Here is a 22,263-nt window from a genome sequence, read left to right as displayed (position 1 = left end):
GAGACTGAATAATCCCAGTCCGGCAGCGCTGCCCGACTGAACCATGGAGAGAGTATTATGCGTGCACCCACACCGTTCTGCAGGACAGAAGGTGAGCAGTCGGAACCACGGGGAATTCACTAAAGCAAAGGAGCAACAAGTAAACAGTGAAGTACTACAGTGAAATTTAAAGTTTCAGACTCGACCTCTACCTCAGCATTAGCTACTTTTTTGATGGGATAAGAAAATATGTCCCTGAGTTTTCGATAACTGGGTTTTCTTTCGATGGGGCAGTCTGGAACAAAATTGGCACAACACTCTAGGACGTTACTACTACTGCAGACAAAACGGCTGCTTAGGCATTTACCTGTTTGGCGTTAAATATCGGTCGCGCTCAAACAAATGCAGAAAGAGAATGCAAACTCTCTCGGCTGTACCCCACTGCCCTCCGCCCCGCCCCCGCCACTCGCTGCCGCCGCCGCTCATGCGGGCACCCGCAGCCCTGCGGCCGCAGCCAGCCCCCGGAGCGCCCCTGCCGCGCTGCCGCTCCCGCCCCCGCCGTTCGGCACACCGCTGCTGCCTTCCTCTCCCCCCTCAGCCCCGCCGCCCGCTGCGTCGCTTCTGCCTGTAGCAAGTAATTTGGCTAACGACTACGGTGCTTTAGAGCAATGCAGAAGAGAGGTATTATCATGGGGTGATACTGACACGTTGCAAGCCTTTCCTGTCATGTGCAAATCAGCCCCCCCGGAGGGAATCCTTCCTTTATAAGACGGTAAATGAGCTAAGTAAGTAAATGTGATGGTGATGAAGACTGTTGAGACAGCAGTGATGAAAGTGCTTCTGTGAAGAAGACGTGCTGAATCTGACTTTGTGTGTGACATTGTTCAGTGTGGGCTGAACAGATGGCAGTGTGATGGGGATCCGGATTGTGAGGTTGGGTCTGACGAGAGTGCTGAACTCTGGCATATGAGAACATGCCAGGTAAATGAAATCAGCTGTGGTCCTCAGTCAACCCATTGTATCCCAGTGTCCTGGAAATGTGATGATGTAAAAGACTGTGACAGTGGAGAAGATGAAGAAAATTGTGGCAACACGACTTGTAGTGCAGCAGAGTTCACATGCAGTAGTGGGCGATGTATTTCCAAGAGCTTTGTCTGCAGTGGTCAAGATGACTGCAGTGATGGTACTGATGAGTTGGAGCGTGCACCTCCAGTCTGTAGTGTTCATGAGTGTGAGAGCTTCACTTGCATCCCTATCAGCTGTGTGTATGATGATGATGCTGACTGCTCTGACCACTCCAATTAATCTTTGCGGCAATGTGACTGACAGCCTGCGCTTCCTGTGAAGTGCTCTACCAGTGAGGTGCAGTGCGGCTTGGGTGAATGTATCCACAAGAAGCGGGACTGTTGATAGAGATCCTGACTGCAAAGATGGAAGTGATAAAATCAACTGCCATTCTCGCATCTGTGGGAATCGAATGTTGTTTCTGCATTAGAACAAGATAAGAATTTTCTTGATTTCATGGCCTCTGCTGCCATTTGGGTCCTTTATTAAAACTAGCTAGCAACAATTTATGTATAGCCAGCATGAAAATATGTTATACTTTGTCATACACATTGTAAGAATATCCTGCACGAGATTGATCGAACCAGAGAACAAGTCATGAGATGCCCAAGGAAGTGCCTGAAGAGGCATCAGGAAGGCCTGGCATCCCCCCCCTCAGTGCTCTTTGTTTAACAGAGGAAGCGTCCTTTGGACAGAATGGAAGAAGCTTTGGAGAAAATCACCATATCAACATGATAAGAAGAATACTGAGACATCTTGGAAACAGCAGGATTGCGACTGACTGGCACAAGATAGCACGTGAATTAACAAGTGTCAGAATGTAATTAACAAATGTGAACCTTCGATAAGATTGTGAACCTGGAGTACCCAGCCAATGGGGAAACAGGGGAGGGGGCAGGCATGGGGGAGGCAAGGAACAAAAGCTCTAATATGTGTTCCATAGGTGCGCTCCTGTTGGCAGGACGCCCGCCATTGCAATCGCAAATTAAAAGTTCTTCACCAGAGATCCTGTCTCCTAAAAATTATCTCAGACATTTCTGACAGATATTAATAAAGTATGTAACCATCAGGGAGACTGCAAGGACTGGAGTGATGAGCCTCTCAAGGAATGTAACATAAATGAATGTATGGTCAGCAACGCTGGATGTTCTCACATCTGCAAAGATCTCATTATTGGCTACGAATGTGACTGTCCAGCAGGGTTTGAGCTTGTAGACAGGAGAACCTGTGGAGGTACTGGTGAATTTGAATGTTTTACTTTCACATGTTCTAATATTATTTATTCTATAAATATCTGATGCTGTTACTGTATTTACAGATGGCTCTGGCAAGACACACCAAGCGGCAGTTCTCTGGCATGCGACTGCTACATGATGGCGGTTAGACATGCATATCGTTGATGGGTCACCTCAAGTTATAGAACTTGCTGTGGTGCCTCAAGCTTTTCAAATTTTTGCAGAACAAAAGCTTAATATAATAACTGACTCTGCATGTTACAGGTATCAGTCAGCAGACTGAAAGATCTTTTCTTAAGGAAGTTTGCGGGATTAAATGGGATGGGTGGTGCCTGCGAGCACCAAGGGAGGAACCGGGGAGTCACGGCGGGTGGTGCCTGCAAGCACCTGGGAGGAGCAGGGGGGTCACGGGTATACGGGGCGGTCGCGTGTATGGGCATAAGTAGCCTTGTTGCGCAGCATTAAATTGGCATTTCAGCACTACATACCGTGTATGTGTCCTGTATGCCCCTGCACGCGGAGGTGCGGACGGAAGGGAAGCCTTAGTACATTGTCATAGACAACAATTGGTGACCCTGACGTGATAAGATGGAGCGCGCAGAGAGGCGCTCAAGGGGGAGCGCATAGAGGCACTTGGGGAGCACAGGGGCGCTTGACAGCGTACTCCAGTATGTCTTTGTCGCTGGAGCGGATGGTGAGTATGCTGAAGGGGATGGCAGCGCAGGCAGGCTGCGAAGTGCATAAAAAGGACCTAATGCCACTGTTTAAATGGATTTTGCGGTGTGGTCTGGTGACTGACCCTTCTAATTGCTTGAATAAGGGCGTCCTTGATAAAGTGGGGGAGGAGTTATTCGGGGAGGCATGTGAAGGGGATAAGGAGACACGGAAACTGCTACCCGCATATGGGTCACTTGTTAAACTCTTTCAGATGGTTAAGACAGACAGAGAAGTCTGGCAGGCAGCATACGCGCTGTTACATCCGGACTTGGGGAAGAAAGGGGAAGATAAGGGGAAGATGGAGGCAGAGGGTGTTAAATCGGAGATAAAGATCTCGGAGAATGCCTCAATAACAGAGGGGAATCGTTGTGATGAGAGCGAACTGGGAGGTACTAAAGAAAAGAAAGAAGGAGGAATTCCTGGTGAGGGGCAAACTCATTGTTTTGTGGCTCCTCTGTATGTACCTGGGGACGCCGCGCCTTCAGCGCCGCCCCTGGGGTATGTGCAGTGGGGTCACGATCCGTTGGGTGGGGTGTGGGGGATCACCACTGGGGGAATGGTCCGTTTCCCCGTCACCCCTTCGGGAAACGAATCATCGAAAGAAAAAGAGAAGGGGACCCCACTGTTCGCGGTTCCATCCCCATATAACACTCAGGAGGTGCTGGCTCAGTTGAAGGCACTGGAAAGGGTTCGAACTCCCCCAACTTCATCATCCTCGGACTCCTCACTGTCTGACTCAGAGGACGATCAGGACGGGGAGGACTCTGATGCAAGGGATCTAAGGGAAGTGCGTAAGGCTATGAAGAGGGTGATTGGGAAGAAAAAGAGAACCCCAGAGAAGAAGATTAAACAGGTGGGATTTCAGCTTCCGGGGTTTAGGATAGCAGCGGAATGATGGACGGTGAAAGCAAAGCAATGTGTTCTTGAGGATTGCACTCTTTCGCCTCAAGATGTTCCTAGTTGTGCTACCCAGTTTTAGCCCATGTAGGTGGGCACAGGGAATGGCAGCCGTTAGATTTCAAGTTGCTATTGCAGTTAAAACGGGCTGTTTCCGAGGGGGGTATCATAGGTCCAGCTACCCAAATGTTTCTGGACATGATTAGCATGAGTGGGCCACTTATTTTTGATTGGAGACAATGTGCTCAAGCATGTTTGACCCCCGCCCATGTGCCCATTTGGGAGACTCACCTCCGAGACAAGGCAGAGCGGCAACTATTACAGGCTCAGGACGATCCAAATCACCCACTACACGGAGCCTGAATAGAGATGCGTATAGGGCAGGGGCCCTGGTTGGCTCCTCAGAATCAGGTCGGGCTACCTGTAGCAGTGCTGATGATAGCTGCAAGCATAGGGAGGAGTGTGTTTGAAAAAATGCGTTCAATTCTTTTGGGTTCGCCAGGTTATCTTCATATAAGGCAAAAACAAGGAAAACACTTTGGCTCTTTTGCTGATAAGAGTGCAAACGGCAATTGCTGCAAGCGCACTCCCTGCTGAAGTTCAGGATGCGGTCTTGCGAGAATGTCTGTGCTCTGGGGCCTTGCCAGCATTCAAGGCAGCGCTTGCGGCCTTGCCTGGTTCTGCAAGTGTGGGGGAGTTAATACAAAGAGGCTGTGAGCTAGCTCATGCAGAGGAGGCACAACCGTTGATAGATGCACTGCAGGCTTTTGCTTTGCTACAACAAGGTCAAGGCAGCTGTTTCAGATGTGGGAGGCTGGGACATAGGGTTAAGGATTGCAGAACCGAGAGGGCTGCAGTCCCGACCTCAAGCTTGGACCCCAGCAACCAATGCTCCAGTGCAAGCATGGGGAGCCCCATGACCCGGTTCAGATCAGGAACATGATTAAAAACAAAAGCAGGGAAACTGGGAGCAGCCTCATTGTCCACTGTGCTGCTCGCAATGCCGGCGACACAGGGCATCTGGGTTGTGGGTACGGGAGCTTTAGAACAGGGATATGAAATACCTCTGCAGAGAATCAACAGTGATTCAGTTGAGGTGCACTCATTACACAACATGGATCAAGATCACCACCCCCTTTCCCCTTGGGTTAAGTCGACGCCCACAACTAGAAGTCAGGATTTGCATTCAGGGCTTACTGAGCCCCTCACCTCTAGTCATCTCAACCACCTTTTTACTTGATTCTGGAGCTGACGTCACGACTATCCCAGAGCACGTTTGGCTGCGCAAATGGCCAATTGAACCCACTGTGCGAGTAGTGGGAGGTGTGGGTGGTACTACTGCCAGACGAACAGATCTTCTGAAAGGGGATACGGATTTGGCGGCTCCTCGAGAATTATCAGCAAGACATCAGCGTCTGTTGTCTCATTTTTTTTGAATGTCTCCAGCAGGGCGCCATGCAGCGTCGGGATGCTACTCGGGGCATCCAACCTCATTTACTGCTACAACCCGCGGGGGCCACAATTATACTTCACCGGGGGAGGTTGGGCAGGCCTTGTTATTTGGCTACATCGCCACTCCCCATGTGGCGTTACCTCAGTGGGGTGTTCTGTTGGGTCAGGCCATCCAGCGGGCACACCAAACGTTGAAGGCGCAGCTCCGTGCCTTTAAAGAGGGGGGAGGATTAGCTGGACCAGAGCTATGCCCTCACGCATTGCTGCTTCATGCATTGTATAGCTTAAATCACCTAGAGTGGCGAGCCACAGATCATCAGTTAACGGATCGCCTTCCCCTTGGGACAGTTCTCATTTGGCCTGATGGCGGGCCATGGCATCCTGAACTGCTCCCTCCCCTTGCTATGGGGCGTGGCTATGCGTGCATGGGGACACCGGCAGGACCGCATTGGCTTCCTGCCCGATGGGTTAAGCCGGTGCCCGTAGCATCCCTAGCACCAGCAAGAGCACAGGACCCCCATCCTGTACTGCCCAAGGAGAACACAGCTCTCCCCAGCACCAGCAGTGCTCAAGGCATCCGACTGATCATATCCCTCTCACAACAGCGTACAGGAAGAATGGCAACGGTGACAATGGTTCTGCTTCTGTTTGGCGGCAGTGCAAAAGCTATTGGACAGTATGCTCAAGGATCGTATCAATACATACTGGTGGGGTGGTTTGGGACAGGGTTGACATAAGACTCTGGAATGCTGAAACTACTGCACATCGGCGCAAAAATCTTGGAAGCGCTCAAACAAGTACCCCCCCCTCCCCGCTCGCTTTGCCGCTGCCGCTCACTTTGCTGTTGCCGCTGCTGCTCGCTTTGCCGCTGCCACTGCCCCCCCCCCCCCTCCATGCTGTTTGTCCAAGTAAAGGGATGACCCTGTACTATAGCCTGATTAACTGTTTTTCATTACACTAGTTAGGACAAAGGCACACGCTTTTTTTTTTTATTCCACATGTGATTTTAACTTAGAATTCCAGCATACTGCCCTATAGATTTTTAAGTTCAGTGTTTCCTTCAATTCACACTTATATCGGGGATTCAACTGCCCCTCACTGGAAAATGATCTTGGGATAGAACAAAGTATTTTGATAGTTGTAAGGGAACACATAGTTGTGTCTATAGCTGCAAATGTTTTGTTTCATAGAGAGGATTTACCTTTGTAGTTTATTTTGCTTTGCAAGTAGATGTTCCACTTGGGCTCTGTATCTTGCACTCGCCACACGGATGCAGGGTACAAATGGAAAAAAGCCCTGCAGACCCTGAGAAGAATAAAAGCAGGAGAGAGTCTGTGGTGGGTGGTAGAGGAAGAGTGCACTTTGAAGCACGGGACGCCCTGCTGGCGCTGCCTATTGCATCCCCCGCTGGCGTGTTTCTTCTCTCTCCTCTCCGGTGGTTTGCCACCTTTCAAGGGTCAATAAGTAATAGTGCACTAGCTTAGGGAGTTTCTGATTCCTGCTTACGGGATTATATAGAATGGATGCCTTTATGTGTGAGACTGTGCATATCTTGGCTGGAACTCATGATTCTCTGTGCAGCTCTGAGTGCCTAGTTTTCTTGTCTCTGCTCCTGAGACAAGCCATCATGGAGCGGATGCATAAAACTTTGAAGGTGTGCCTCCGAGCCTTAAAAGAGGGGGGAGAGCTGACCGGTCCAGAACTTTGCCCCCATGCCTCGATTCTTCAATTCATCGGGACTACATGAACACCTCCTTCCTCTTGGCTGGTGTCCCTCATCTCCGCAAGTCTATGGATACTACTTCTTGTTGGAGAAGGACTGCTCTTACTATCTATTATATTTCGGCTGCTACAACGGCTCATCGAGAACATTGTTTCAAGAACAGTACAGGTTGACCTGCTGATACCTGATTATCAGCGCTTATGTCAAGGTCTGCTTGAAGAAGGGCCAGAAAGGGAGGTTTGATGGGGTAACAGGGCAAAGCAGGGTACACTTACAAGGGCGTTTTTTGTTTGTGCATAAAGAGGGGGGAGATGCGGGATTAAATGGGATGGGTGGTGCCTGCGAGCACCAAGGGAGGAACCGGGGAGTCACGGCGGGTGGTGCCTGCGAGCACCTGGGAGGAGCAGGGGGGTCACGGGTATACGGGGCGGTCGCGTGTATGGGCATAAGTAGCCTTGTTGCGCAGCATTAAATTGGCATTTCGGCGCTACATACCGTGTATGTGTCCTGTATGCCCCTGCACGCGGAGGTGCGGACGGAAGGGAAGCCTTAGTACGTTGTCGTAGACAACAGAAGTTAACAACCCTGCCTTGTTTGCACAGCTCAAGCAAGTTTTGCATTATGTCTCTCACCATGCTCTTTCTTATTTTATTATGCACATTTGATCACATACCACGTTGCCTAATCCATTAACTGAGGGCAGCTGTATGGCTGATCAAGCCACAGTCACCTTTGCTATCCCTCCATTATTTCAACAAGCGCAACTCTCCCATCAATTTTTCCATCAGAATAGGAGAGCCTTACAAAAACAATTCCAACTGACACTAGATCAAGCCCGTAACATTATTCTAATGTGCCCAGACTGCCAGGCAATTGCCCCTTTGCCTCAAATAGGGACAAATCCCTGTGGCACAGTACCTCTTCAAATCTAGCAAACAGGTATGTTCATGAATTTGGCTGTCTAAAATATGTGCATTTAACAATAGATACTTATTCTTCTTACAGGTTTGCTACAGTGCATACAGGCGAATGCAGTCACAACATCTGTAAACACTGGTTATTGCTTACACTGCTATGGGGATCCCACATACTATAAAAGCAGACAATAGACCTGTGTATACTTCTAATGCACTCAAATTTTCCTCCAAGAATAGAGGGTTAGACATGTTACAGGCATTCCTCATTTTCCCACTGGACAAGCTATCATTGAATGTGCTCATCAAACATTGAAATGTATTCTTCATAAACAAAAAAGGGGGAATACTGGAGACACACCTCCAGAAAGATTATGTAAAGCTTTACTTGTGCTAAATATTCTGAATTGCGATCATATAGATACAACTCAAGTAGACCATCATTTTGGGGCCTCCCCAATGCTCAAAGAACAGCTAATGGTTGTTGTTCAGAATATGGCCACAGGACATGGGGATGGTCCCTTACCATTGATAACTTGGGGTCATGGATATGCTTGGGACAGGCATAGGGACTGTCCCTAAGTGGGATCCAGCGCAATACATTCGGTCTCATCTCAAGGTAGAAAATAGCATCCAGCCCTCATAATGACTGGGATTGTGTGTTTCTTACTTATTAGTATTGTTTTGTAATTTGTTGTATTGTAGTTAACTTACGGGTGCCATAGTGAGTGGTGCAAAACAGCACAATAACAACACTGGTAATGGTATGACAAAAGTGGGTGATTTTCCTGTGTTACCAATGCAGCCTCAAGAATTAGAATTATTAGGCACTATCTAGGCTGCTGTGTGCTTCTTCCTCAATTTTAGTAGTGGATCAAATGTGAATTGAACAGGATTTGACGTTACCAGTGTTGGAATCTATGGGAATAGCTCTTTTAGTGTAATTTCACCAGCCCATTGTCAGTAACGTCCGGTCATGATGCTATTAGCCTATCAATTAGCCTTTTCTTAATTTGCAGAGACAAAATCTGGAAAGGAATCCCAGGCAAAGGGATGACCCTGTATTATAGAACAATTAGCTCTCTTTTATCCCACTAATCAGGATTTTAAAAATATGACAATCCATCTATCGAGACTTTGATTCAACATATGTTTCTAATTTAGAATTCTGGAATACTGCCCAGCAGATTTTTCAGTTCACTGTTCCCTTCAATTGGCACCTATGTCAGGAACCTAAAGGCCCCTCACTGAAGAATGGTCTTGGGATGGAACAAATTATTCTGATAGTTTTAAGGGAACTGATATTTGTGGCTGCTCTCTGTAGAGAGAGCTGACCTTGGTAGTTTATTTTGTTTTGCAAGCAGATATTCCACTTGGGCTCTGTAACACACACTGGCCACATGGATGTGGTGTGCAAATGGAAAAACCCTGCAGACCCTGAGAAGAATAAAGGCAGGAGAGAGGCTGTGATAGGTGAGAGAGGAAAAGTGCACTTTGAAGCAGGGGACTCCTTGCTGGCACTACCTATCAAATCCACCACCAGCATGTTCCTTCTTTCTCCTTTCCGGTGGTTTTCTCTCTCTCGGGGGTGAGTAAGTAATAATGCATTTGCTTAGGGAGTTTCTGCTTCCCACTTACAGGATTATCTAAAATGGATCATAGAATCATAGAATGGCCTGGGTTGAAAAGGACCTCAAAGATCATCGAGTCTCAACCCCCCTGCTGAGTGCAGGGCTGCCAACCACTAGACCAGGCTGCCCAGAGACACGTCCAGCCTTGCCTTGAATACCTCCAGGACGGGGCATCCACAACCTCTCCAGGCAACCTGTTCCAGTGTGTCATCACCCTCTGAGTGAAAAACTTCCTCCTAATGTCTAACCTAAATCTCTCCATCGCTCAGCTTGGTGTCATCAGCAAACTTGCTGAGGGTGCACTCGATTCCATCGTCTATGTCACTGATAAAGGTGTTGAAGAGCACTGGTCCCAAGACTGAGCTTTGGGGGATACCACTCGCAACCGGCCTCCACCCAGACATAGAACCATTGATCACAACCCTTTGGCTGCGACCAGCCAATCAGATCTTAATCCACCAAACAGTCCATCTTTCAAATCCATACCTCTCCAAATTAGAGAGAAGGATGTGGTGAGGGACCCTGTCAAAAACATTGGAGAAGTCCAGGTAGATGACATCCGTCGCCCTTCTCTCATCCACTGATGCCATCACTCCATCATAGAAGGGCACCAGGTTGGTCAGGCAAGATCTGCCCTTGGTGAAGCCATGCTGGCTGTCTCAGATCACCTCTTTGTCATGTATGTGCCTTGACATGTCTTCTAGGAGGATCTGCTCCATGATCTTCCCAGACACAGAAGTGAGGCTCACCGGCCTGTAGTTCTCTGGGTCATCCTTTCTCCCTTTCTTAAAAATGGGAATAATGTTTCCCTTTCTCCAGTCACTGGGGACTTCACTGGACAGCCATGATTTTTTAAATATGATGGAGAGCAGCTCGGCAACCACATCAGCCATCTCTCTCAGAACCCTAGGATGGATATCATCCAGCCCTATGGACTTCCATACATTCAGTTTCATGAGGAGGTCTTGGACTTGTTCCACTGTTACAGTGGGACATAATCTGCTCCTCTCGCCCACACCTAGAGGTTCAGGGTCCTGGCAGACATGGGGAGTCTGATCACCAGTGAAGACTGAGGCAAGGCACTTATTGAGCACCTCAGCTTTTTCCATGTCTGAGGAAGCCACTTCTCCATCCTCATTTATCAGAGGGGGAACACTCTCCTTGACCTGTCTCCTCCTGCCTATGTACCTGTAGAACCCCTTCTTGTCATTTTCCATATCCCTAGCCAAGTTCAGCTCCATCTGCGCCTTAGCTTTCCTGATCCTATCTCTACACATGCAGACAAGAGCCCTGTATTCCTCCCAGGCTGCACAACCCTGCTTCCACTTTGCATACATTTCATTTCTCTCTTTTCCTTCAGTTTAAGCTGCATGTCCTTGCTCAGCCATGCCGGTCGCCCGCCTCCTCTGCCTGATTTCTTTTGCTGGGGGATGGAGAGCTCTTGCACTCTCAGAAGGGTGTCCTTAAAGAGCTGCCAGCTCTGCTCTGTTCCTATGCCCTTAAGGAGGCAGGAGATCCCACCCAGCAGTTCCTTGAGCAGCCGGAATTTTGCTCTCCTGAAGTTCAGGGTCCTGACTGTACTCTTTGCCAGGCCTGCATTCCTCCAGATCGCAAAATCTGCCAGGGCATGATCACTACAGCCCAGGCTGTCTCCAATCTTAAACCCTCTAATGCTCTCCTCCACATTGGTGAGCACCAGGTCCTGTAAGGCTTCACCTCAGGTTGAGGTGAACCCCCCTGCTATGGGCAGGGTCACCAACCACTAGACCAGGCTGCCCAGAGCCACGTCCAGCCCAGCCTGGAATGCCTCCAGGGGTGGAGCATCCACAACCTCTCCAGGCAACATGTTCCAGTGCATCACCACCCTCTGAGTGAAAAACTTCTTCCTAATATCTAACCTAAATCTCCCCTGTCTTAGTTTAAAACCATTCCCCCTTGTCCTACCGCTATCCACCCTCGTAAACAATCGTTCCCCCCTGTTTATACACTCCCTTCAAGTACTGGAAGGCCACAATGAGGTCTCCCCAGAGCCTTCTCTTCTCCAAGCTGAACAAGCCCAGTTCCCTCAACCTTTCTTCATAGCCCTCTTATCATCTTGGTGGCCCTCCTCTGAACTTGTTCCAAGAGCTTTATATCTTTCTTGTGCTGAGGGCCCCAGGCCTGGATGCAGTACTCCAGATGGGGCCTCACAAGAGCTGAGTAGAAGGGGACAATCACCTCCCTCTCCCTGCTGGCCACCCCTTTTTTAATGCAGCCCAGAACATAGTTGGCCTTCAGGGCTGCAAGCGCACACTGCTGGCTCATGTCCAGTGCCTGGACATGGATCCCTGTGTGTGTATGAGCGTGCATATATTGAATAAAACTCGTAACCCTCTGTACTGCTCTGCGTACATAGTTTGCTTGCCTTTGCTCCTGAGATCCTGTCTCTCAAATCCAACCATACCCTGAAGCAGCACCGCTCAAGCTTTAGCCACACTCACCAAATTAGGTTGTTGGCTGGCTGAAGAAAGCAATGCCACTAGTGATGCTCTATCAGGCTTGCCCACTTCCATTGATTCTATCCGACATGCAACTTTACAGAATTGTGCAGCCATTGATTTTCTATTATTAGCCCAAGGGCATGATTATAAGGATTTTAAAGGCATGTGTTGTATGAATCTCAGTGATCACTCCAAATCAATAGATCAGAGTATACAAAAGTTGAACATTCTTGCTAATCAGTTACTGGTACACACAGAATGGGACTCTCAGGGATACTTTTCCAGGTTGCAGAAACTCGGGCCATGGGCCAAACATGTGTTCCTTCTTTTGTTAATGAGTTTAATAGTATTTCTTGTCATTATGCTGTGTTTTCCTTGTCTCTTTTATTACATTCAACATGTTGTCTGTTGAAGCCTTTATCAAGTCATGATAACCTAAATGCATCTGGCCATACTGTTACAAAGCTTTACACAAAGTGAAGGAGAAAGTTCTAAATCAGGCAGTCAAGATGCTGTGTACAAGGCATGATTATGTTATTAATATGATTAGTGTTTTTGTTTTGTAGTTTGTTAATAGTTTGCTAATAAACAAAAAAGGGGAAATGTGGGAATACAAGAAAGACTATTCAGAGCAGAAGCTGCGGAGCAGCTCAACAGCATGAGAAAGAAATGCTAAGAACCAAGGACACCTCCAGCAGAGAAAAAACAAAAGCCAAGTGAGCTGCGGGATCACTGTGTGATAATGACTCTGACTGGAGGAAGAGCGTGTGTCTAGGAATGACATGTAAAGGTGTGTGAGAAAGTTACAAGAGAAAACTTGTGCATGTATATAAGGGATGTTAGAACCTGTAATAAACGATTTGGATCATTCATATCTGAGTCTGTGCCTCAGATGCTGCAGAAGGATAGTTTTCACTGCTAAGATGGGGATTATGAAACTCCAGTAAAGAGACATGATCATATTTTTGAGTTGAATATTTGACTGCCACTCTATGCGTACCATTTGAAAATTTGGAGATCATGTATTTGTATCAACTGAAAATGGTCTCACAAATGTAAATTGATGATTTTTTTTGGCAGTCTTGAAATCCCAAGCTGTCGGGTGCAGTCAACACTCCCAAGGGATGGGATGTCATGCAGAAAGATGACAGGCTTGAGCAGTGGCCCCAGGAGAAACTCATGAGGTTCAGCAAAGCTAAGCGCAAGGTCTTGTACCTGGGTCTAGGTAAACCCACTACCAATACAAGCTGGGGGATGAAAGGATTGAGCACAGTCCTGCCTGAAAGTTCTTTGGGGTACTGGTCAATGGTGAGCTGGACACGAGCTGGCAATGTGCTCTTGCCAGCTCTACTCTGGACTGCACCAAAAGAAGCATGGCCAGAAGGTTGAGGGAGGTTATCCTGCCCCTATTCTCTGTGCTGGTGAGGCCTCATCTGGAGTACTGTGTCCAGATGTGGAGTCCTCGGTACAGGAAAGTGTGTCCAGAGAAGGGCAACAAAAATGATCCAAGGGATGGAACACCTCCACTGTGAGAATAGGTTGAGAGAGATGGGACTTTTCAGCCTGGAGAAGAGAAGGCTCTGGGGAAACTTGATAGCAGCCTTTCGGTATCTGAAGGGGAGATATAAGAATGAAGGGGACAGACTATTAAGCATAGTGATAGGAGAAGGGGAAATGGTTTCAAACTAAAAGAAGAGAGATTTAGATTGGATATAAGGGAAAAGTCTTTTACAGTGAGGTTGGTGAGGGACTGGAACAGGTTGCACAGAGACATCTCTGTGGCAGATGCCCCACTGTGGGAGACATTTAAGGCTAGGCTGGAGGGGGCTCTGAGCAACCTGATCTATCTGCGGATGTCCCTGTGCATTGCAGGGGAGTTGGACTAGATGACCTTTAAAGGTCCCTTCCAACTCTAAGGATTCTATGATTGTTTTCAAATTCCTTTATCAAAATGGAAAACATGCTGTGTATTCTTTGCTGTTCAGAGCCCTGTGTTTAGCCAGTGTATCAAAATGCAAACAATTATTAGCCATCACTTGAGTCAGCACTGCACAACGCTACTCTCCCTGTGCCCTGTTTTCAGATGACACTGTTAATAGATGGTTTGGCTGTTGCTGAGCAACAGGCGCATGCCTGGGACAATTCCATGGGGAAGAGCTGCCGCCTTCGAAACGTGGGAAGGGGATGGGCTGCATTGTGAGCCTCACAGGGCTGCATGTGGCTGATGGGCCATTGGACATCCCTGGACTAACTTATTGTTGAAAGTGCAGGACTTAAATAATTCAACAGTGAACCTTTGTGCATGTTTCTATGCTGCTAATAATTCTCTAAGATCTTAAGCCTTTACCTCTGAGGTTTTAATGCTGTCAGGATCTACACCCTGTTTTGCCAAAAGATAAACTCATGACAACTTTTTGTTGAACCTTTCTAGTCTCAGAAATCAACACATCAAGTCCCCTTCTCCCAGGAATTTTCAGCTTTTCAAAACTCAGTTTCTCTGTGACAGAGCTTGACAGATCAGCATAGATTTTTAGTGCTGTGTTTTCAGCTTCTAATAATCCTGCCTGATGGTAGAAAAGGATCTTTTAGCATTCAAAGCTGTTGCAGGGCAGATGACTACCTTGTATTCTCATGGGAGACTTACTTGTGTTCCCTCCTCATCAATGGCTCTACAGTTGTCCTTTTGACACACACACAGCTGGAGAACCAAAGAGCTCAAGAGTCAAAACAATGAAAGGGAAGCACTTCTGGCCTGTGACAGGGTGTGCACAGCAGGGACAGAATGGTAGCAGCAGCAGAGATACACTTGGTCACACTATGTATTAGTCCATGGATATTTTATTATATTAACTTGCCTGGGCCATGGTGAGTGAAGAGGAATTGTCTTGGGTTGTATATAAAGTACATAATATAGTTAATGTATATAAGTAACAAAACTTATTTATATATATATTATTAAAACATAAAAAAGAGCAATAAAACATAAAACTAGAGGGATACTTGTCCTTGTTTTTGTGAAACTAATACATCAGTATGGTTCAATGGAAGTGATTACAATTTTTTTCGTGAGTTTTCAAGGTGCTTGTCAGAGATTTTTGATGAAATTTTTACCCTTCCTGTGCTTCACCCTTGAAAATAGTTGTTCAAAAATATATATACTGCCAAAAAGCAATGGTATGAATAAGGCATGACTGTGAAGTGAGAGATGTTTGATTATTTACTGCACAGAAGATAGGTTTAAACACATTCATCCAGGAGATGCTCCTGTTGAGTCACCAGGTACTGAGTGGACTCCTTTCCTTTCTAAACTTCTTCTTAGAGGAATCTAAATGCAGCTGGATCCAGACTTATTCCCAGATTTGGTGAATGGTTTATGTCTAAAGGCTGAGGAGACCCTCTTATTGTGTCACAAGATTCAGAATGGACCCCTGTGCTTTCTGAACTCCTTGAACCACAGAAGAAAGGAGCCCAGTTGTGGCTAAATCCATTCCTAGTGCCTTGCTGATTTTAGTCGCATTCCTTATCAAGGGGAAATTCTGTCATGAAGCCAGCTGCTCTGCATGAAAGATAAAGTTGCTCTTGGCGTGCTCACTATTTATAGGATGAGAGAGTTGACTTAGAATCATATTTTCTGGTGCATGCCATCAGTCCTTCCAGCACCTAGTCTGAGCTAGTATTGTGGTCACTACCTGTCTGAGTGAGGCTTTGAGAGTAATCAGTATTGTCCTCATTGGCCTGAGCAAGGCCTTGAGTGTAATGGCTTGACTGAAGGAAGAAAAGAGGGTAGCGGGGGGAGCACAACATCACAGTTTCAAAATTGTATTAATCATGGGACAATCTTATCAGAATCATAGAATGGTTTTGTTGGAAGGGCCTTTAAAAAAAAGCCCTGCCATGGGCAGGAATAACTTTCACTAGACTGCGTTGTCCAAAGTCCCATCTAACTTGGCCTTTAACACTTCGAGGGATGGAGCACCCGCAGCTTGTCCTGGCAGTCTGTTCCATTCCCTTACCACCCTCGTACTGAAGAATTTCTTCCTTATACCTTATATATATCTACCCTCTTTTAGGTTAAAGCCATTACACCTTGTCCTATCACCACGCTCCCTGATTAATAGTCCCTCTCCAGGTTTCCTGTAGATCCCCTTCAAGTACTGGAAGACTTCCCAGAGCCTCCTCTTGTCCACGCTGAACAACCCCAACTCTCTCAGCCTGTCTGCCTAGGAGAGGTGTTCCATCCCTCTGTCCATCTTCATGGCCTTCCTTCTGACTCACTCCAACTTCTTATGCTGGGGGGCCCCATAGCTGAGATGGTGTCTCATGGGAACAGAGCAGAGGGGAACAAACTCCCTTGCCCTGCTGGCCATAATTTTTTTTTTTTTTTTTTTTTTGCAGCTTATGATACGTTTGGCTTTCTGGGTTTTCTGGACTGGCTTTCTAGGCTGCAAATGCACATTGTCAGCTCATGTTGAATTTCTTATCTACCAACATTCTCAAGTCCTTCTCCTCAGGACTGTTCCCTGTCCCTTCTCCATCCAGCCCGTATGTATGTTTAGGATTGCCGTGACCCATGTGCAGGTACTTGCACTTGACATTGTTTAATTTCATGAGGTTGATATGTGTCTCTCTCAATTCTGTCCAGGTCCCTCTGGATGGCATCCCATCCCTTCAATGTGCTGGCTGCTCCACATAGCTTGATGTACACAAACGTGCTGAGGGTATACTCAATTCCACTGCTCATGTCACTGACACTAGAGAGATACCACTCATCACTCTTCTCCACCTGGACTTCAAGTTGTTGACCATAACTCTTTGAGTGTGACCATCCAGCCAGCTCCTTATCCACTGAGCAGTCCATTTGTCAAATCCATGTATCTCTCTTTCAGAGACAAAGATGTCATGCAGAACAATATCAAACGATTTACTCAAGTCCAGTTAGGTTACATTGTCCATCAGTGCTGGAACTCCATTGCAGAAGACCACCGTATTTGTCAGGCATGATTTGCCCTTAGTGAAGCCATGTTGGCTTTCACCATTCACGTCTCTGTTTTCCATGTACCTTAGTATAGTTTCCAGGGGGATCTGCTCCATAATCTTGCTGGGCAGAGAGGTGAGACTGATTGTCCTGTAGTTCCCCATGTCTTCCTTTTTCCCCTTTTAGAAAAATGAGGTTATGTTTTCCTTTTCCAGTCCCTGGGAACTTCACTGGACTGCTGTAGCTTCTCAAATATGATGGATAGTGTCTTAGAAACTTAATCCACCAGTTCCTTCAGAACCCTCAGGTGCATCTCATCAGATTCAAACTTCAGGTTTCCTAAATGATCTCCAAACTGGTTCTCTCCAGCTGTGGGTGATTCTTCATTCTCCCAGTCCCTGCCTTTGGATTTTGTGAACTGGGTGATATGGCTGGAGTGCTTACCAGTGGAGTCTGGGGGAAACAGCCAGTAGTTTCACAGGAAAATTGCAAAGTTACTTTATAGGTGCCTATAGGAAAAGTGAGGGAGCACTGTGTTCTTTGGTTACTTGATTGCTTATAAAACTTCTGAGGTAAAAGAAAAGTCTACCAAGGCACAAAAATTATCTTAAAAAGTAAAAAGTAAAAAAGAAAATTTAAAAAAATGGCACCAATCTGAATCAATTTTTGTTACTTCATTGTGAAACTTTAGAAACTTTCTCTAATTTTCTATTTCAAATTAAGTCAATCTTTAAGTGAAAAAATGATGTTTTGAAACAGTCAAAGTTTCATTTTGATTATGCTGATAGGAAAGGGAAAGCTTTCATTTAGAGAAACGTAGGGGGCTTTTGTCCCAGCTGTACTTAGAAATTAATTTTGACACTTAAGGTGCATGTGTACAAATTACTCTGTCTTGGGCAGCCTGAGCAGCCTTATTTCTTGCAGTGCGTAATGTCTTAGAGAAAGGCAGGAGTGACCAACTTTTAATTTGAACAAACTTGCTAGGACTAAATTTTCTTCAGGTGTATGCATAAAAATAATTCTTTATGTTCAGTGAATTAGACGATGGTTTCTATTTTTACACTGCTTTGCCTGGAAAGATGGTAGGAATCTATAGGTTTGGGGTGTGTTAGTCTAATGATTAAGTGAAGTGCTGAGTGAAGTGTGGCTGAAAGGCATTTTAGGCCTTAGAAAATAGTAGAATCACAGTACGACTGGGTTAGAAGGGAGCTTAAAGCTCATCCAGTTCCAACTCCCTGCCATGGACAGGGACACCTCCAACTAGATTAGGCTTCCCATAGCCCCATCCAGCCTGGCCTTGAATGCCTCCATGCATACTCTAGAGGCTTCAAGTTCATGTTAATGTTCAAAACAAAATTAATAAGAGAAAGGATTTTTGATTCCTACAAGTGACCTAAAATGGAGATAACCAGTAAAATTTATAAGACTTAAGTGTTTTGGGAAGGTGGTACTTGGAGCTGATGCCAAAAATTGAGGTCAGCTGTGGTTCCCTGAATCATGAGCCTGGATATCTACATCGAGTAGATTCACAAGAACTTCATGGAGAGCGTACTGATGAGAGTCTAGCTTCTTGAAAGGCACTGAAATGACTGATGGCTCTAAATTAATGGGAAAGCTTCCCATTTCTCAACTGACTATTTTGATTGGGCAGTGATGAAGAAGGACTGAAACAGCCATCATGACAGATGTGAAGTGAATCTGTAATATCAGCATGTTTTCTTCTGATATGTTTCCTCAGCAGCCTCCTCACTTCAGTCACAAGTGAAACTACTTGTCCAAAGCTGCCAGCCCAAGGGGTCAGTGTGAATGGACCATGAATGCTGGGGTAGGATATTCTCTAAGGCAAGACATAAGGATTGCTGCGTGCCTCCTATGCTGCTACTGTTTAAGGTGTGCCTTGATCTGTCCTTATGGTGAATCACAGAATACTATGAGCAATGGGGGATGGTGAGGAAAAGGGAAGAGTAACTGGTGTCATCTACCTGGACTTGTGGGTTTGACACTATTCTGCACAACATTTTTATCCTTAAATAGGAGAAGGATGGATCTGATGAATGGACCACACAGATAAGGATATAGATAAGGAATAGATAAGGAATTGGCTGGATGATTGCACTCAGAAAGTTGTGGTCAACAGCTCAATGTCCAGGTGGAGATCAGTGATGAGTGGTATTCCCTCAGGGGTTGGTACTGGAACCAGACCTGTTTAACATCTTTGTTGGCAACATGGACAGGGGGAACTGAGTGCACCCTCAGCAAGTTTTTAGATGACAGCATGCCGTGTGGTGCAGCCAACATGCTGGAGGGAGGGGTTGCCATCCAGAAGGACCTTGGCAGGCTTGAGGTGGGCCTGTACAACTCTCATGAAGTTCAGACAGGCCAAGTGCAAGGTCCTGCACTCTGGTTGGTGAAATCTCAAGCACAAATATAGTGAGAGTAATGAGTACATTGAGAGCAGCCTTGAGGAGAAGAACTTCAGGGTGTTGGTGGGTGAAAAACTCAACATGAGCTGGCAAGGTGCTCTTGCAGCCCAAAAAGCCATCTGTAACCTGGGCTTCATCAAAAGAAGGGTGGCCAGCTGCGGGAGGGAAATGATTGTCCCCCTTTATTCTGCTCTCATGAGACCCCCACCAGCAGCACCACATTCAGCTCTGGGTCCTCCAGCACAAGAAGGACATGAAGCTGTTGGATTGGGTCCAGAGGAGAGACATCAGGATACACAGAGGGCTGGAGCACCTCTTCTGTGAAGACAGGCTGGGAGAGTTGTGTATATTATCTCTTATAGTGAGGAGAACTTACAGTGTCTTCCCAATACCTAAGGGGACTAGGAGAAGGACTCTTTGTCAGGGAGTGTAGTGACGGGACAAGGGGTAACATTTTTAAACTAAAAAAGGAAAGATTAATACTAGATGTAAGGAAGAATTTGTTTTATTCAGAGGTGGTGAGGCATTGGGTGGACTGCCCAGTAAGGCTGTAGATGCCCCAACCCTGGAAGTGTTCATGGCCAGGTTGGTTGGGGCTTTGCGCAACCTGGTCTAATGGGAGGTATCCCTGCCAATGGTAGGGGGATTGGAACTGGATGATCGTTAAGGTACCTTCCAACCCAAACCATTCTATGATTCCGTGATTCTATGATTCTACAAGAAGTCGCAGCAGGAACATCAGCAGTCAGGCCAAAATTTTTAACTCCGCTCAAGTCAATGGAAGAAAAAGTGCTCCATCTGATTTTTCATACAGAAAAATTGAAAACTGAAATAAGAAACTTGTATTCAGAGAATCATAGAATTGCTCAGGTTGGACAGGACCTTCAAGATCATCAAGTCCAACTGCAACCAAACCACACTGCTCTAACAACCCACCACTAAATCATGTCCGTGAGCACCACATCCAAACAGTTTTTAAACACATTCAGGGATGGTGACTCAACCACCTCCTTGGGGAGCCTGTTCCAGTGCTTAACAACCCTTTCTGTAAAGAAGTTTTTCCTGATATCCAAACTAAACCTCCCCTGGCGCAACTTGAGGCCATTTCCCCTTGTCCTGTCACCAGTGAGAAAAGACCAGCCCCACTCTCACTGCAATCCAGCTAATTTTAGTCCAGTTGTTCAAGGAATATGTCATAATTGCAAACTTTCCAGTAAATGGGATCTTTTCATCCATGGATACATGCAGATTACATTACTGTAGTGTATTTCACTGTTGTGGTTTAAGATGGCAGGTAGCTTAGCATCACATAGTCATTTGTTCACTCCCTCACCTCCCAGCGGGATGGGGGAGAGAACTGAAAAAAAAAACCAATACAGCAGAACTCATGGGCAGAGATAAAAAAAATATATACCAAGACAATAAAAGGAAGAGAAAAAGAAGATAATACTAATGATAATAATATATATGTACAAACAATGGATGCGCAAGCAATTACTCACCACCCACCACCTGATGCCCAGCTAGTTAACAAGCAGCAGCTGCTCTCCCAGCCAACTCCCCACTGTTTTTTTTGTTGTTTTTTTTTTGCATGATGTTATATGGTATGGAATATCTCTTTGGCCAGTTTAGGTCAGCTGTCCTGGTTCTGTTCTCTCCCAAAACCTTGTGGCCCCCCAGTGCTTGTCACTGACAGGGCAATATGAGAAGCTGAGAAAATGAAGTGTCCTTGACTCTGTACAGCACTGCTCAGCAACAACTAAAACATCTGTATCTTATCGACATTGTTTCTCTCCTGAAGACAAAACGCAGCATCATATGAGCTGCTATGAAGAAAAAATCTACTCTGTCTCAGCTGAAACTGGGGCAATATCCACCCCTTATTCCCTACCATTTACATCATGCTTAGATCCCATACTTTCCCAAACATCCCCATTAATTATCATAACCTTTCTTGCTTTTTTATATACACACAGAGACATCATTCTTATAGTCTAGGGGCCACCCCACAAAACTGTCCATGGAGTTCATTCAGCCCATGATTTTGGGCTCCATTTGTCATGAAAGTCCTTCAGGGCAGGAGGGATGTTGGATTGTTGCATGCTGAAACCAGTTCTGGTTCCATCATAATTAATTCTTCTTTAATCTGGATGATTCTTTCCGTGATCTCATTAATAAGGCATATATCAATCACAGTAGTGATAATATGCACTGTTATATAGCAACTAATGTCATACAATGCAAATTATTAGCTGTTCTCATCCAATATTGTATCTCCTTTAGGTACACAACAGATGTTCCCATCCTTCTGCATAACTCACAATGTGCATGCAGGTCCTAGAGCAAAAGCAATCCCACAGATGGGCTTGCCTTTGCCTGAGGCAGGAATAACCCATACTGTCTTGTTCAGCATATTTTTCATGTAGGGACTTTTTTCATACAGGGACTTTACCCGCTTCTACAGTATGTAAGAGGTTTGATTGGGCAGGGTGAGATTGATTGGCAGATCCCCAAGTGTTGACTAACCAGGTGGCTTTTGCTAAACGTGTGTCCCAAGTTTGAATGTCCCAGCACCCGTTTCTCTGTGTAGTTTTTTGTCCATTGTAACATCCAATTTTTCTAGAGGCTGATGCCTGACAAGCGATATGATATACCCACTCAGTGTCATGCTCTTTGGCCCAGGTGGTTATGAGATTGTTTCAGAAATGAATCCGTTCTTTCTAGGGTGCAATGTCACCACAAGACTTGCTTTTCAAGGCCCAGGACAGTATT

At 46.2% G+C, this 22,263-nt stretch overlaps 1 protein-coding gene across 1 annotated transcript in view; it reads left to right on the top strand.

The window, feature by feature from the left end:
* The first annotated feature begins 2,949 nt into the window (after positions 1-2,949).
* Positions 2,950-22,263, top strand: part of LOC110390637 (potassium voltage-gated channel subfamily A member 1-like) — a 42,105-nt gene continuing 22,791 nt past the window's right edge. Inside the window, 1 exon segment of the mRNA XM_021382018.1 lies at positions 2,950-3,849. Within this exon segment, the coding sequence (XP_021237693.1) occupies positions 2,950-3,849 (900 nt within the window).

This window comes from Numida meleagris, unplaced genomic scaffold (genome assembly GCF_002078875.1).
Source record: "Numida meleagris isolate 19003 breed g44 Domestic line unplaced genomic scaffold, NumMel1.0 unplaced_Scaffold165, whole genome shotgun sequence".
NCBI classification, from domain to species: Eukaryota; Metazoa; Chordata; class Aves; order Galliformes; family Numididae; genus Numida; species Numida meleagris.
Note: the sequence above shows the minus strand (reverse complement) of the source record. Positions and strands in the feature narration are given on the sequence as shown.